General features: G+C 59.6%; 1 protein-coding gene across 4 annotated transcripts in view; it reads left to right on the top strand.

Moving 5' to 3' along the window:
• The window catches only part of C11H1orf159 (chromosome 11 C1orf159 homolog), a 34,522-nt gene extending 19,010 nt beyond the window's left edge, over nt 1-15,512 (top strand). Inside the window, exons 2-10 of one of the 4 annotated variants that reach the window (XM_003939668.4) lie at nt 5,699-5,811; nt 6,520-6,617; nt 7,630-7,705; nt 10,193-10,288; nt 10,569-10,634; nt 11,922-12,056; nt 13,374-13,399; nt 13,490-13,520; nt 15,040-15,512. In XM_003939668.4, coding sequence (XP_003939717.2) covers nt 6,546-6,617; nt 7,630-7,705; nt 10,193-10,288; nt 10,569-10,634; nt 11,922-12,056; nt 13,374-13,399; nt 13,490-13,520; nt 15,040-15,134 — 597 coding nt within the window. In that variant the 5' untranslated portion in view covers nt 5,699-5,811; nt 6,520-6,545 and the 3' untranslated portion in view covers nt 15,135-15,512. Of the gene's footprint in view, nt 1-5,698; nt 5,812-6,519; nt 6,618-7,629; nt 7,706-10,067; nt 10,635-11,921; nt 12,057-13,373; nt 13,400-13,489 lie in introns of all 4 variants that reach the window. The other 3 variants (XR_012512285.1, XM_074379916.1, XM_074379915.1) reach the window with 3 other exon arrangements.

Genomic DNA, 15,512 nt, shown 5'->3' with positions numbered 1-15,512 from the left:
CCAAAAAGGCATACGTTACAACTCGGTAATCAGAAGACCACCAGTTACACAACACGGTCGGGAGACAGGAGCAGACACTTGAGAAAAGAAGAGATGTAAGTGGCTGATAAACACAGGGAAGATGCTGGCCAGCGTCGCCTCCAGGGAAGCGCACGTGCTGATGCCCTGCCTGCTCCTGCACCTCCAGGGCGAAGGTGGACGCACGGCCACCGTGGAAGACGGTGTGGTGTCTGAGAAAGTCACACACGCACCTTCCTGTGAGCCAGCCACACCGCTCCTGGGTGTTGACCCAAGAGAAGTGGAGACGCGTCCACATGAGAACGTGTGCCGGGGCCTCGGCCGCGGCGGCGTCCGCTCAGCGCGGACCAGCAGCAGCCCAGGCGCCCGCCGACAGGCGAACAGGCAGAGGCGGCGACGTGTGGCCACACGGTGGGAAAAGAAGGTGCAGATAAACAACATGGCAGGCTCTAAGGTCCAGTGTGAGCAACCCCTTCGTATAAAATCCTAGAAAATGCAGACGGCTGCAGCCCTGTCAGCTCCTGGGTGCTGGGAGCCAGCGCTGGCAGCAGCTGCGTGGGGCCAGGCCCCGTCCTGCTGTGGCGGCAGCTTCAAGAGGGTGGTCAGACTCACCGGCTCGTGTACCTTACATGGATGTGGTTTACCGTATGAGACTTACACCTCCATAAAGTTGACTAAATAGCAGATGAAAGTGTTGATTGAAGTCTTGGACTTCTGATTCCTGAATCAAAGTGATGTTTTGTGGCTTAGCCAGAGAGGGAGAAGGGCCTGTGATGTCTGGAGTTTTCCACCAAGCGGAGGCAGATGGCCTCTGATAGGCAGATGTTAAGATAAGACTCCATTGCTTGCAGCATGAGCAGTGTGTCTGTGCCTTCAACATGCTGATCTAAAAGGGTTTTACATCAGAGAGGGGAGGGGGCGAATCACAGGAGAGCATGCGTTTTTTTTTAGAAACGGACTTTGCTCTGAAGTGCAGGCTGGAGTGCAGTGGTGCCGTCTCGGTTCACTGCAGCCTCCACCTTCTGGGCTCAAGCAATCATCCCACCTCAGCCTCCTGAGTAGCTGGGACCTCAGGCTCACGCCACCAGGACCGAAGAATTTTAAACTTTTTGTAGAGACAGAGTCTGCCTGTGTTGCCCAGGCTGGTGTCCAGCTCCTGAGCTCAAGCATTCCACCCACCCCACCTCCCAGAGTGCAGGGATTGCAGGCGGGAGCCAGGGCACCTGGCCTGCAGAGTGCCTTTTTTTTTTTTTTTTTGAGACGGAATTTTCACTCTTGTGACCCAGGCTGGAGTGCAATGGCGCGATCTCGGCTCACCGCAACCTCCGCCTCCTGGGCTCAGGCAATTCTCTTGCCTCAGCCTCCTGAGTAGCTGGGATTACAGGCACGAGCCACCATGCCCAGCTAATTTTTAGTATTTTTAGTAGAGACGGGGTTTCACCATGTTGGCCAGGACAGTCTCGATCTCTTGACCTCGTGATCCACCCGCCTCGGCCTCCAAAAGTGCTGGGATTACAGGCTTGAGCCACTGCGCCCGGCTCAGAGTGCCTTTTTAATGGGGTCAGTGGCTGAGACTTTTAACGCACACGGCCCCTACTGGGAGGAGGCGGGGCGCCTAAGGAGGCTTCCGGGGAAGATGGGTCCTCCCACAGGCTCACACCTAGGCAGCCTCGTGACCTGACCAGCATGGAGTGGGTGATGGAGTGGACTTTTCCTGCAGGGTCCAGCCCTACAGGGTCTCGTGGGTGTTGTTTTGTGTGAGGAGATGAAAGATCGTAGAAAAAAAAAAAAAGGACTCAGAGATAAGAGAAGAATTCAGCTGGGTGGGGGACCACTGCTACCAAGGGGCAGAGTCCAGCAGTGGCCCCAGTGCCTGGAAACGCTGATACTTACTGTATACAAGGCAGCGGGGCAGGGCCGGAGAGTGGCTCATCCTACATGATTGGTAGGGGCCAAGCAAATCACATTCTTACAATACGGGGGGCCGCGTGGGTACCGTACAGAGGGCCCCTCCCTCTCAGGCAGCCGCTGCAAGGAGGGGAGGCACTTACATCGGTACCTTTCTATGCACTTATCAGAGAGAGCAAAGGCTCTTACGATTCCTCTGTTCTTACTTCTCTTTTAAGTATAAAGAAGAGGAAGAAAGAGAAAGAGGAAGAGGGAGAGAGAATGGGGGTATTGCTTTGTTGCCCGGGCTAGAATGCAGTCTAAATATGGGTATGCCTATAATTGTCCTTAATAATGGAAACATGAAAGAAAATGAGGGAAGAGAGTAACAAACAAGGAGCCAACCAACATTTCGTTTAAACTTCTAAGTTGATATGATGTGATACTGATAAGAGTGTATATTTTGTGTAAAGTGGAGAGTTCTATAAATGTTAATTACGTTTACTTGTTCCAGATCTGAGTTCAAGTCCTGGATATCGTTGTTAATTTTCTGTCTCATTGATCTGTCTAATATTAATGTTGAAGTCTCCCACTATTATTGTGTGGGAGTCTAAGTCTCTTCATAAGTCTTGTATGTCTGGGTATTCCTGTATTGGGTGCGTATACATTTAGGACCTTTAACTCTTCTTGTTGTTGCATTGATTCTGGTATCATTATATAATGTCCTTCTTTGCTTCTTTTGATCTTTGTTGCTTTAAATACTATTTTATCAGAGGCAAAAATTGTAGCTTCTGCTTTTTATTTATTTATTTTTGCTCTCTGGTTGGTTGGTAAGTCTCTCTCCATCCTTTGTTTTGAGTCTTTGTGTATCCTTGAATGTGAGATGGGTCTGGATGCAGCATACAGTTTTAGTTTTTTGTCCAAATTGGCTGTCTGTCTTTGAATTGGGGAATTTAATCAATTTAAATTTAGAATTAATAATGATATATGTGAGTTTAATACTGCCATTTGCCCATTAGTTGATGTAAATTCTTCATTATATTGATGTTGTTTACTTTTTGGTATTTTTTAGAAAGGCTGATACTGTTTGTTCCTTTCTATGTGTAGTGGTTCTTTCAGAAGCTCTTGTAAAGCAGGCCTGGTGGTGATGAATTCTCTGAGTGCTTGCTTGTTCACAAAAAACTTTATTTTTCCTTCACTTATGAAGCTTAGTTTGGCTGGATGTGAAATTCTTGGTTGAAAGTTCTTTTCTTTAAGGATGTTGAATATTGGTCCCCACTCTCTTCTGGCTTGTAGGGTTTCTGCTGAGAGATCTGCTGTAAGTCTGATAGGCTTCCCTTTGTGGGTAACCTGACCTTTCTCTCTGGCTGCCCTTAGTATTTTCTCCTTCATTTCAACCCTGGTGAATCTGACGATTATGTGCCTTGGAGTTGCTCTTCTTGAGGAATATCTTTGTGGTGTTCTCTGTATTACCTGGAGTTGAATATTATCCTGCCTTACTAGGTTGGGAAGATTTTCCTGAATAATGTCCTGAAGGGTGTTTTCCAGCTTGGATTCATTCTCTTCGTCACATTCAGGTACACCTATCAAGCGTAGATTAGGTCTTTTCACATAGTCCCATGTTTCCTGGAGACTTTGCTCATTCCTTTTTATCCTTTTTTCTCTAATCTTGTCTTCTTGTTTTATTTCATTAAGTTGGTCTTCGACCTCTGATATCCTTTCTTCTGCTTGATCAATTCGGCTGTTAAAAATTGTGCATACTTCACGTAGTTCTCGTATTGTGTTTTTCAGCTCCATCAATTCACTTATTTTCCTCTCTAAATTTTGTATTCTTGTTGACATTTCGTCAAACCTTTTTTCAAAGTTCTTAGTTTCTTTAGATTGTGTTAGAACAAGTTCTTTTAATTCACAGAAGTTTCTTATTATCCACGTTTTGAAGCCTGCTTCTGTAATTGGAACACACTCGTTCTCCATCAAGCCTTGTTCCGTTGCTGATGAGGAACTGGGATCCCCTGCTGAGGGAGAGGCGTTCTGATCTTGGGTAGTCTCAGCCTTTTTTGGCTGTTTTCTTCCCTTCGTTGTAGATTTATCCCTCTGTGGTCTTTATAATTACCATCTTTGTAATTGGGTTTCTGAGTGGACGTCCAACTTACTGATTCTCAGCGCCGAAATCTGAGCAATGCACTGCACCGACCAAATCAGCGGCGTTAAGATTGGTGGTGCTTTTCTGACTCTGCACCGAGAACCGACGCTCCGAGGCACCGGCAAAACCGCCTCGCCGGTCACAAGAGTCGCGCTGGCGACCCGTGGGGCTCCTCCGCTGGGAATCTCCTGGTGCGTGAGCAACAAGAATTCATGTGAAGGTGTGGCGTCCTCTCGTTCTTTGCATTTTCACTGGGAGCTACAATCCCGAGCTGCTAGTGATCAGCCATCTTGGATCTCTCCAGATGAATATATTTCTCTGTTCTTACTTCTCACAGCTTCTGAGAATTTACAAGGGTGCGTCAGGTGGGAAAGTGGAACATGAAGGTGGATGAGGTTGGTGACCGTCGGAGCATGGCACCTTGGAGAGGTGTTTAAGCCCCCGGATGTCTGTGGGTCGGCTGGCCAGTGTCACACCTTCCTCGAGAGCCGGCAGAGCAGAGTTTTCTCTGAACTCCCCAGTGAGAGGGAAACTCCCCCTCACGGCCTGCTAAGTCACGGGGCGTCTGACGGGCACCTTCCCAGTCACTGGCGCTACCGCGAGGCATTTCCTCTCACCTCCTGAGCACCTCTCACAACGTCCCTTAAGTTCCGAGTTATATTTCACCCGATGTCTATACTATAAGACTAAAATGTTCCTACACTAAAGCCTACAAGATTAATAGAGAATAATGATGTAATAAGATTGATTATGTAATTGATTATGTGATTGAATCTAATAGGTGTCATTGCTGTAACTAAGTAATCAGTAAATACATCATTGCTATAACTAATCAGTAAATCTGTTTGGTATCATTGCTATAACTAAGTACTCATTTATTATGCTGGGACAGATTGTGCCTTCAGTCTCTTGCTGTGGCACCTGGGCAGCTTTCCTCCCATAGTCCCTGTGGTAGGGACTGGAGCTGTGTCCTCCAGGGCCCCCATCTCCCTGCTGCTCACAGCCCTTGTCCCAGGACCACAGCCTAGACCTGTCAAGATCCCCAGGCCCAACTTGGCTGCAGCCCCTCTAGGGCTAACTTGCCAGGGAGGCCCCTGGGTCAGTGCAGTCATACCACGTGAGGGTTTGTGTGCCTGGGAGGTGGTGTTTCCTCCGTTGCTTAGGAAGGCGGGGCCATGGCACCAGGTCCTGTGGCTGGCAAATGCAGGGGAGAGAGGGTTTGCAAGGGAGAGGGGGTTTATAGAGGAAAGGAGGTTTGCAGGGGAGAGGAGGTTTGCAGGGGAGAGGAGGTTTGCAGGGGAGAGGAGGTTTGTAGGGGAGAGGAGGTTTGTAGGGAAGGGGGTTTGCGCAGGAGGAGCCTGGGCCACTGCATTCCAGACCTGCTCTCTGAGCAAAGGCTGGGCTGATGGCCTGGATCCCAGGCACTGTCACCTGCAAGAAGCCAGCTTGAGGGAAATGGTCCTGGAGGCAGCTGTGCTGAAACCCCTTGCAGCCCAGTGACGGCCCCTCCGGGATGCCCTGCTCGACAGCCAGGGTCCAGCAAGGGGGTGGACAGAGGGCCCGGACTGGACACAGACCCACACTGTAGGCCATGGCCCACAGGGGTTGCCCTCCCCCTGACCTTGGCTCACCTGCCGCCTTCATCTGCAGGACTGGGCCCAGGTCTACAGGGCTCAGCTGAGCCCATGACCTCCCAGAGCTAACCCCTGACCACCTCGGCAGGCAAGGGGCTGATGTCGGTAGCCCCCATCCTGGAGGGGCAGGTAAGACCCCCGCCAACACCTCGTCCCACCCGTGCCTCCAAAGGCCCCAACCCCTCACTCTTTCGCCTCACCTCCATTTGGCCCCGCCCTCCCTGTCAAGGACTGCACCTCAGCTGTGGCCCTGCCCCATCTGCATTTGCCTCAACCATCTGTCACGGCCCGGCCCATGCTACAGCCCTACCCACTTCCATTTGGCTCCGCCTACCCTATTTCTATTTGGGCCCTCCCTCCCCACCACAGCCCTGCCAATCTCTACTTGGCTCCAGCCTCCCTGCCTCAGACCCACCCTATCTCCATTAGGCCACTCCCACCACAGCCCCGCCCATCTCCATTGCCTCCACCCTCTCTGCCTAGGCCCCACCCTCCCTGTCTTGGCCCCACCCCATCTCTTTGACTCCACCCTCCTGCCTTGGCCCCACCCCATAACTGGCCACGCCCTCCCTACATCAGCACCATTCCTTTTGACTCCACCCTCCCTGCCTCGGCTCCACCCCATCTCTTTGACTCCGCCCTCCCTGCCTCAGCCCCACTGTCCTTGGCTCCACCCTCCCTGCCTCGGCCCCACCCCATCTCTTTGGCTCCGCCCTCGTGCCTTGGCTCCACCCCATATCTGACCACGCCCTCCCTACCTCAGCGCCGTCCCCTTTGGCTCCGCCCTCCCTGCCTCGGCCCCACCCCATTCTGGCTCCGCCCTCCTCCCTGGTGCAGGTCACTGCGCACCTCCCGCTCTCAGCATGGCACTGCCACACCTCGCCCTCCTGGCTGGCCTTCTGGTGGGAGTCGCCAGCAAGTCCATGGAGAGCATGGTAGGTGCCCCCGTCACGTGTCCATGTGGCTCACACCAGGAAGTCAAGCCAGAGCCTCTGGGGAGGGCAGTGGGCCCGTCCCCTAGAGGGGTCTGACCCTTCGAGGTTTAGAAGTCGCTGATGTCCCAGCCCCAGAGGTGCTGACTGGGTCCCCTGTTGGGGTCAGAGGGGAGCCCTGAGCTGCCTCCGGGTGAGCACCTGCTCAGGAATGGCTGGTTCAGGTGGGGCCCCCACGGTGAGGCATCCTTGCCCCACTGGGAGCAGCTCAGCCAGTGGCAGTGGCACAGCACACCCTTAGTTGCTATCAGGGAGCACGGATCAAGGGTACAGGCTCCAGACTCCGAGGCAGAGTGGGTGGGGGGTGACGCCCCCTTGCTGACCTGGCTGGGGCAATTGAGGGGCTGCACTTGGGCCCCTCCCTGGCAGTGTGGATTCTCTCAGTCGCCCCGGACGCCCTCACCGTTCACTGCATTCACATCATGAGAAACAGCCCAGCTATGGTCAACACACAAACTGAGAGCCCCCTAGGCCTGTCCGGCCTGCCTGTGGTCAGGGAATGGGCCTCGAACACACCGTACATGCCAGTACCCAGCACACCTGGACGTGAATTCGTCCCTGAAACACCAGCCAGGCCCGGGCACTTCCTCTGTGGGGCCAAGCTGGAAACTGCTGATGGAGAGGCGTCCAGAGAACTGACCCGAACGTCGGGGGTGCTGCTGTGGCCTGGGGTGCTGCCTCGTGGGTGTGAGGTCTTTGGTCTGGGCATGGCGCACCTCCTGGGTCTGGTTTACTCTGTTTCAGGCCCCGGTTTTCCCTGGGGATGGCCTACATTGGGTCCCGCAGGGATGTTCGGTGTGGCTGTGAGTCCCCGCCCCACTCCCAGGCCCACAGGGGACAGAGGGCCACCTCATGCTGACTCCGGAAGGGACTGGAACTGTGGGCATCACGAGTGCTGCTCCAGCATGAGCCTGCCTGGCGGGCGTCCTGGAGTTCACTGCCATGTCTCCTCCAGGCCCAGCTGCCCGAGTGCTGCGTGGATGTGGTGGGCGTCAACACCAGCTGTCCAGGCGCAAGCCTGTGTGGCCCAGGTAAGCCGATTTGTCCCTAGCAGATTCCAGACTGGCCCCTGAGCCACGGTCGTGTGTGTGCCCAGGTCCCTCCCCTAGGGACAAGGACAGTGCTCACAGGCGCTGCAGGGCCAGAGGGGTGGACAGGGTGGTGAGGGCTGTGGAGCTTGGGGAAGGACACCTGAGTCTCCCGGGCACACAGCCTGGAACAGCAGCCCTGAGAGGAGGCTGACCCTGCAGAGGGCGGGAGCAGAAGGCGAACGGAGCTCAGAAAGGTGCTGGGTGAAGGGTCTGGGGCAGCGGCCCGTGACATCAGCCATTCTCACTGGGAGTCCTGGCTCCAGGGGCCTCTGGCAAAGCCCAAGACAGTTTTGGCTGTCTCTGCTTGGGCGGAGGTGCTGCTGGCACCTGGTGGGTGGAGCCGGGGATGCCCATCAACAGGACGCCACCCCCAGAGGACACCGGGCCTGTGTCAGTGTGCTGCAGGCAGGCCCTATTCGTGGGAGGTTCTGGGAGGCTGTGGAAGGAGCTGACTGGTGGCAGCCAGTGAAGCAGCCAGGGGAGGGGAGGATGGAGTGAGAAGTGCGAGGGCCCCTCCTTGGCAGCTCCTGGTGGGGCTGTGGTGGACTTGGGGCTGAGATGCCCAGGCTGTTCTCTCCAAGGGCCTTGGCACCACCATCCTGAGGCCCAGCCCTCCTGGGATGGAAGAACCCAGAGGAGTGCTCCTAGGGACCCAGGGGCCTCGGAAGGAGAGCGTGGCCAAGATGGAGGGTGCAGTAGTCAGTGAGGCTGGGCCTGAGGGTCCGAGGCTGGGCGTGGGGGTCCGAGGGTGGGTGTGGGGGTCCGAGGCTTGGCGTGGGGGGTCCGAGGCTGGGCCTGAGGGTCCGAGGGTGGGTGTGGGCATCTGAGGCTTGGCGTGGGGGGTCCGAGGCTGGGCCTGAGGGTCCGAGGGTGGGTGTGGGGCTCCGGGGCTGGGCCTGAGGGTCCAGGGTGGGGTGTGGGCGTCCGAGGCTAGGCGTGGGGGCTGGGAAGGCCGCAGGAAGGCAGTGGTGACATCTGAGGTGTGAGCAGGGAGGAGGAAGCGGGCGCTGCTCTAAGGGAGAACAGAGGGGCTGGGAGGAACCTGAGCACCTCAGAGCCCCGCATCCTCTGGCGGGGAAGCTGTGGCGGCTAGAGTGCTGGGACCGTGCTGTCTCCTGGGGGGTTCTGTACCCCAGGCACTGCGTGCGTGCAGGCAGCTTTGCAGCAATCATGGTGCCCGTGGAGGGGCCAGGCCAGGGGTCGTGAGGTCCAAGGCCGAAGTGGCCCCACGCACGGGCACAGGGCGGGAGCCATCAGGTGCGTGTGGGGAGGGGCCGGGCCTGTGGCGTTGGACGCGCTTCTCCTGTGTGCGGCCCAGCCGGCGGCAGCTCTCAAAGAAGCTTGGTCTACTCTGCTGGGGGAGGCTTTGGGCACTTCTGGGGACGCGGCCACGCGGCCACGCTGCTGTCGGGCTCCCTGCCGTGGTCCCCATTCCCTGGCCTTCCGGGGCAGAGGCTCTCAAGTAGACAGAGGGAGCCTCCCTGAGGTCAGCACGAGCCTGTTCCAGGAGCCGTCCCCAGTGCAGGGAGAGCACGGGTCCCAGGCCCACTCTCCACTGCGGTCTCCGTGTGGCCGTGGCCTATTTGTGTTCGGCTTAAACACCAGCAGAATCCATGCTGAAGGGTGGAGGCATGTGGTCCACCCGTGGCCCTCCGGCAGCCACACCACAGTCAGTACCCAGCGTGTGTCCGCTCAGCTCAGGGCTGAATGTTAGAGATGTTTAGAAACTCAGGGGGTTAGGGTTAGGGGTGCCCTGGCTGGTGGGCAGGACGGGCTATCCGTGAAGCCCAGCAGGAGGGAGGGGTATGGCTTTGGGGGGCAGCATTGGACTGGGATAGAAATGAGGCCTGGTTCTCCAGGATCCCCCAAGAGAGACCTGGGGAGGGTACAAGCAGGTGGGGGGTAGCAGGTGGGCCAAGGGTCAGGGTCAGCTTGGGGTAGGAGGCCGTGCTGCTGGGGGGTGGGCCCGTCCCGCCTGGGCTGCCTGAGGGAACAGCACACGAGGCAGCAGCTCCAGCCACTGCAGGTGGGGGTCCTGGGGCAGGCTGTGGGGGGTCCTGGGGGAGGCCGTGGGGGTCCTGGAGGAGGTCATGGGGTGGGGGCTGTAGGTGGGGGTCCTGGGGAGGCCGTGGGGGGTCCTGGGGGAGGCTGTGGGGCCGGGACTGGGTGGTGGTGGAAGCTAGCCTCCGTCTTCCAGGCCTGCAGAGCACAGGCCCCCACACAGGCTCGGGAGGGTGCAGTGCAGTTTTGGGTCGGTGTCCCAGGGCCCTGCCAGGCTTGCCGGGGGTGTCCTTGTCTGCAGCCCGAGCCCGCCGCGCACCTCCAGAGCACGTCAGTGTTTCAGATGAAAGTTACAGAGTTATTCCCAGGAGAACGAGCCGCCGGGATTCTGCTTTGGCTGAGATCCTGGTCCTCTGCCCTGCGCAGGCTGCTACAGGCGCTGGAACGCGGACGGGAGCGCCAGCTGCGTCCGCTGCGGGAACGGAACCCTCCCGGCCTACAACGGCTCCGAGTGTCGAAGCCGTACGTCTGCCCGGCTGTTCCCGGGTCCCTTCTCGCAGCAGGGCCGCAGCTCCAGCTTGGGGAGAAACCCGGGGAGGTGCTGTCCCTGTCCCCACCTTGCCTCAGAGCCGCTGTGCGCTGGGGGAACAGCCCCGGGCGCCCCGCCTTCCCGCGCCCTGTGGCCCATCCCGGACAGCCCCTCGCTTTCACCTTTCTGGCCTGAGATTCACTTCAGGGTGTGCATGGGGGTCCCCTGTGGGCTCCGTGCACGCAGTCTTCCCACAACCCTGCTCTCCCATAGCCGCTGGCCGGGCTGCACCGTTCCCCATGAACAGAAGCTCAGGGCCCCCCGGGCGGCCACATCCCGGTAAGTCTCTGCGGGGGTCCTGGAGGCTGGGGGCTGTCGGAGCCACCGCCAGTACAGACCCTGACTGCTGACGTGGCCACCGCGGGGTCGGCCTGCGCTGCCTAACCGGACCAGAGGGGTCTGACAGCCCCGAGGCTGGGGTCGGCTGGCGTGGGGGTGTGTTGGGGATGTCACACGTGGAGCATGCTGTCCACGTCTGTAAAGGGCCGTAGTTAGGGGAGGCTCTCGGTTCACACGGCTCACGGCCACACCGCACGCTCTCAGGTTCACACTCGGCTTGGTCCTGCCTCTGCCTCACCCAAGATCACTCCGGCCTGCGGCCACAGTCGCAGAAACCAGGAGGAGCAGGTGCTCTGAGGTCTCTGCTAACCACGCCTAGCGCCTCTTCCTGAGGTGTGGGTGTGGCTGGGCCACGGGTCGTGGTACCCACCCAGGCAGTTGCAGACCCTCATCCTTCAGCAGAAGACATGCCTGACCTGGGGCCGGGGCAGAGGGCTGTGTCCTGAGAGAGAAAACCCTCACGTCTTTAGAACGTGGACTCGGGCCTGGAGCAGGCCTGGGCCCATTGCTGACCTGCATGGCAGTGTTTTTGGGTAGGGTTGGCCTAGATGGGCTCTTGGCCTCTGTGGCTCCCTGCCAGGGCGGGAAGAAACAAGGCCCCCAAGCCTGGCAAACATGCCTGTGTCTCAGGTTGGGAAGTCCCCTCCCCAGCACCTCACCGCACACCCAGCAGCCATCACCAACTGTCCCGAGCCCTGGGCCAGCAGCCCCACCTGCCCTGGCCCAGGCAAGTGGCAACAAGTGGGCAGCAGGGGCACCTGCTGCCAGCTCAAGGCTCTGCACCATGCAGGGGCCCAGGGCTGTGCTGAGCCCCAAGGAAGGAACAAGCCTGGGAACCCCAGCTTTCGGGGCAACTAGAATCGGAGAGGTGTTTCCACAGAGCCTGGCCGGGGCCGGCCCCTGTAACACGCCCAATGTCCAAACTCCTGCAAGAAGCTGAGGCCAGGGAGGTCATAACTTTCCCAGACCCCATGGCCAGATGTCCAGGCGTGGCAGAGCCTTCAGGGACCACCCAAGTCTGCGTGCGGGGCCCTCAGCCCCCAAAGCCGGTCCCATGAGGCTCGGGCGTGTTCGGGGAGCAGGAGCCTACCAGCCTACCCCCCAAAGCCGGTCCCATGAGGCTCGGGCGTGTTCGGGGAGCAGGAGCCTACCAGCCTACCGTGTGCTGGGGCTGTGGGGGCCAGTGAGGGCCGGGGCGGCGTCCTGCTCAGCCACGTGTGTTTGCAGGGGCTCCCCGCGTGGCTGCCTCCCTCTTCCTGGGAACCTTCTTCATCAGCTCTGGCCTCATCCTCTCCGTAGCTGGGTTCTTCTACCTCAAGCGCTCCAGTAAACTCCCCAGGGTCTTCTACCGAAGAAACAAAGGTATCTCACGGAGCGGCACATGTCCCACGTCTCACGTCCCACGGGAGGGTGCAGGGTGGGCAGGGCCGGCCGTGGGGATGGGTCTGGGTCTGAGAGAGGCCGGGAGGGCGCAGGGCCTGTCACAGGGCTTTTGGGTCCCATTGTGAGAACAGCAGTCACTTCCCAGAAACACCCTTGTGTGGATTTGAGGGGTCCCTCCATGACGGCGTGGACTCTGCACAGAGCACTAGGGGCCTTCCTCAGGGCTCGGAGCCTCCGCTGGAGCCCTCTTCCGGCACCGCGAGGGAAGGGGAGCAGGGCCCGGTGGCTCTCGGCAGCTTGGACGTGTGGGCTCCTCTGGCAGCCACGACCCCTCCCTCCCCTCTCCTGGAGCCAGGGCTGGTCAGGCTGGTGCAGGGCCCACACCCCAGTCTATGCCACGCCTACCAGGGTCACCCCTGGCCTGGACACGACCCCTCCCACCAGAGAAGCAGGATTGTGACTGCGGCGCCCTCAGGCGGGGGCGGGCTCTGAGCAGGGTCCCTGGCACCTGCCCTCATTGTCCCTGCCAGGGAGGGTCCAGTCGGCAGGTCGGACCCCGAGGTCAGCACGTAGCCATACTGTCATGGCTGGAGCTGTGGCCTCCTCCAGGCTCCTAGGCTGCCCCACTGGCTACCGTGAGACCCCTGGCCACCCCCTCAGCCAGCGCTGATTGCCTCCGTGGGCTGTTGTGTCTCCTGGGTCCTGGGAGTTGGAGGCTGGGGCCTCTGCCACTCTTGGGTTCCCAGGGCCCAGCCTCCAGTCAGAGGCTGGCCGTAGCCATGCACCAAGAGGCCCCCCAACGTCCTGGCCTGCTCAGTATCTCTGCCTATGGGCACCCTGGAGCAGGGGCGGCTCAGGGCTTGGAGCGCCCTGGTGGCCACAGGACAATGAGAAGCCAGGTTGGCTGTGATGCCAGGGCCCCCTGACCACAGAGGCAAACGCCCATGCCCTGGGGCTGAAAGCCACCTCGTGCCTGAGGCTCCTCCTGGGACGGTGGGAGGGAGCACTTCCCCTGGGGCCTGGAGTCTAGAGAAACACTTCTCATGAGAGTGGCTTGTCCCCTTCGCTGAGGCGGGAAGGTGGGTCCAGGGAGGGGAGTCTCACCTGGGGCGCTAGGGAGGCCCCTCACCCCTGAGTGCCCTGGAAGAATGTGGCAGGGTGGTCAGCCAGGCTGACGGCGCAGCAGGGAGCGGGGGTGGGACCCGCCTGACCCTGAGAGCCTCTGCTTCCCCTGGACGTGAGACCAGGCTGAGGCAGCCCCTGGGCTCCAGGTGACCCCCGCTTTCTCCCCCACAGTCCCGGCCCTGCAGCCTGGCGAAGCCGTAAGTAACCTGTGCCGCCCGGCTGAGCATCCCCGGCTGCGGGTGCCTGTGCCGGCCGCGTCCTCACTCTGCCTTTCTCTCCTTTTCAAGGCTGCAATGATCCCCCCGCCACCGCCCTCAGGTAACGCAGCAACACGTGCGCTGTGGGGCTTCCCGTCCCTGGGCCAGAACCCGGATGCTCTGAGGGTCTGTCCCCAAACACGCCGGCTCTGGACCTCAGCCGCCCCTGCCCAGGTCCCCAGGAGACCCACCCACGAGGCAGGGCCAGGGCCGGATTTGGCCGGCACCCCCTGCCCGCCTGTGGGAAGAAGGGTGCCCAGGCGCCAGGCAGGAGACTGAAGGCACAGTCTGTCCCGGCATAATAAATAACAGTACTTAGCGCAGTGACACCTAATAGATACTGGGTTCAGTCCCATAATCAATTACATGATCCTACAACATCACTATTCTCTGTTAATCCGCTTTAGTGTGGGAACTTTAGTTTTACGGTGTAGACCTATTCGTAACTAAGTGATCACTTACCTGTTACGCCAGGACAGACTGTGCCTTCTTTCTTCCCACACCCACCCCCCTTGAACCCCTGTGACTTCCATGCCCTTCCCTGTTCTGAGACGTGGGGTCTGCAGGAAAGGAGGACCCACCACAGGCAGACCCCCAATGCCTGCCCCTCCTCCAAGTCACAGCTCCCCCCGAGGACAGGTGCAGCCGGCCTCTGCCAGGCCCTCCTGAGCCACTGAGAGCAGCCACCCTTCAGCGACACTGGGTCAGGCGCACCCAGGGGTCAGCCCGGTTAAGACCCATTTTATAGGCGAGGCCACAGGCACAGAGGCTGAGTGACCGCAGCCCCACAGCTCCAAGACTGACAGGGCTTACCCGGCTCCGTCCCCGTGTGCAGAGGCCTCTCGGGGGCAGGTGACAGTGTCCTTAGGGGACAGACAGTTCCTTGATCAAGGTTGGACCTGCCCCGTCCCTCAAGCAGCCCCATCGGCAAATGTCCAGCCGGCCTCACGGTGCCTGAGCATCCTGCGGCTGCAGCTTCAACAGACCTTCAACCTGATGGTGGCAGAGTTCAGAATGCCAGAGCCACTGGCCGGCCGGCCACACCCCTCCGGGGGCTCCCGGGGAGGACCCTGCTGCCTCCCCAGCGCTGCCGGCTCAGGCGTCTGTGGGTATGACCTGGTCGCCCGTCTTTGCCCCGTGGTCCCACGGCGTCTCCTCTCCTCTCTGCCTCCCTCTCCGGAGGGCGCTGGCCGTGCATTTAGGGCCTGCCCCACAACCCTGGGCGATCGCACCTGAGGTCCTGATGTGACCTCGCCTGCAAAGACCCTGCTCATAAGGCCACATTCGAGGTTTCGGGGCCTGGTTGTCTTTTGGGGGCACCCCCAGCCCCTGAAGTGTGTGATGGTGTGGGGCCCACACCTCTGCCTTCAGGGGTAGGCCGACCCTCATCCAGGCCCCGGTGCCCAGGTGCAAATTAGAGGATGCAGCCAGGCAGGAGCTCTGAGGGTACCTTAGGGCAGGGACATTGGGGTTCCCGCCTGGTTAGAGCCACTCCTGAGAGCCTCCGGTGAGGGCTGAGGCCTGCACTGTCCCCGCTGTCCAGGTCCCTCTGACCCCGCCTGTCTCTGACCCCGTTTCAGTACGGAAGCCGCGCTACGTCAGGCGGGAGCGGCCCCTGGACAGGGCCACGGACCCCGCTGCCTTCTCGGTGGAGGCCCGTATCAGCAACGTCTGACCAGGAGCCCGCGACCACGCCGTGCGCTTGGCGGCAGGAGCCCGGCACCAGGAGAGGCCGGCACAGCCCTGGCTCTGAACCCTCGTCTCCCAGCGACAGACGCCGAGGCCTCCGTCCCACCACAGCTGCCTGCATCCATGAGACCTCAGAGCTTGAGATCGAGGCCTTGAGGGGTGCAGGTCCCCCCAGGAGAAGCAGTGAGGCCCTGGCGCCTGCAGCCAAGATGCAGGCCTGGCTCAGGCAGCCAAAGCTGGGGTGGCCCAGGGGGCAGCTGCCGCTCTGCCTGAGAGCCAGGGGCTCTGCTGGCTCTGCTGCTGTGCCCTCCAGAGCCCACGAGGGGCAGGACTCCAGCACCACTGCAGCCGGTGGCCCAAGACC

This window comes from Saimiri boliviensis, chromosome 11 (genome assembly GCF_048565385.1).
Source record: "Saimiri boliviensis isolate mSaiBol1 chromosome 11, mSaiBol1.pri, whole genome shotgun sequence".
NCBI classification, from domain to species: Eukaryota; Metazoa; Chordata; class Mammalia; order Primates; family Cebidae; genus Saimiri; species Saimiri boliviensis.
Note: the sequence above shows the minus strand (reverse complement) of the source record. Positions and strands in the feature narration are given on the sequence as shown.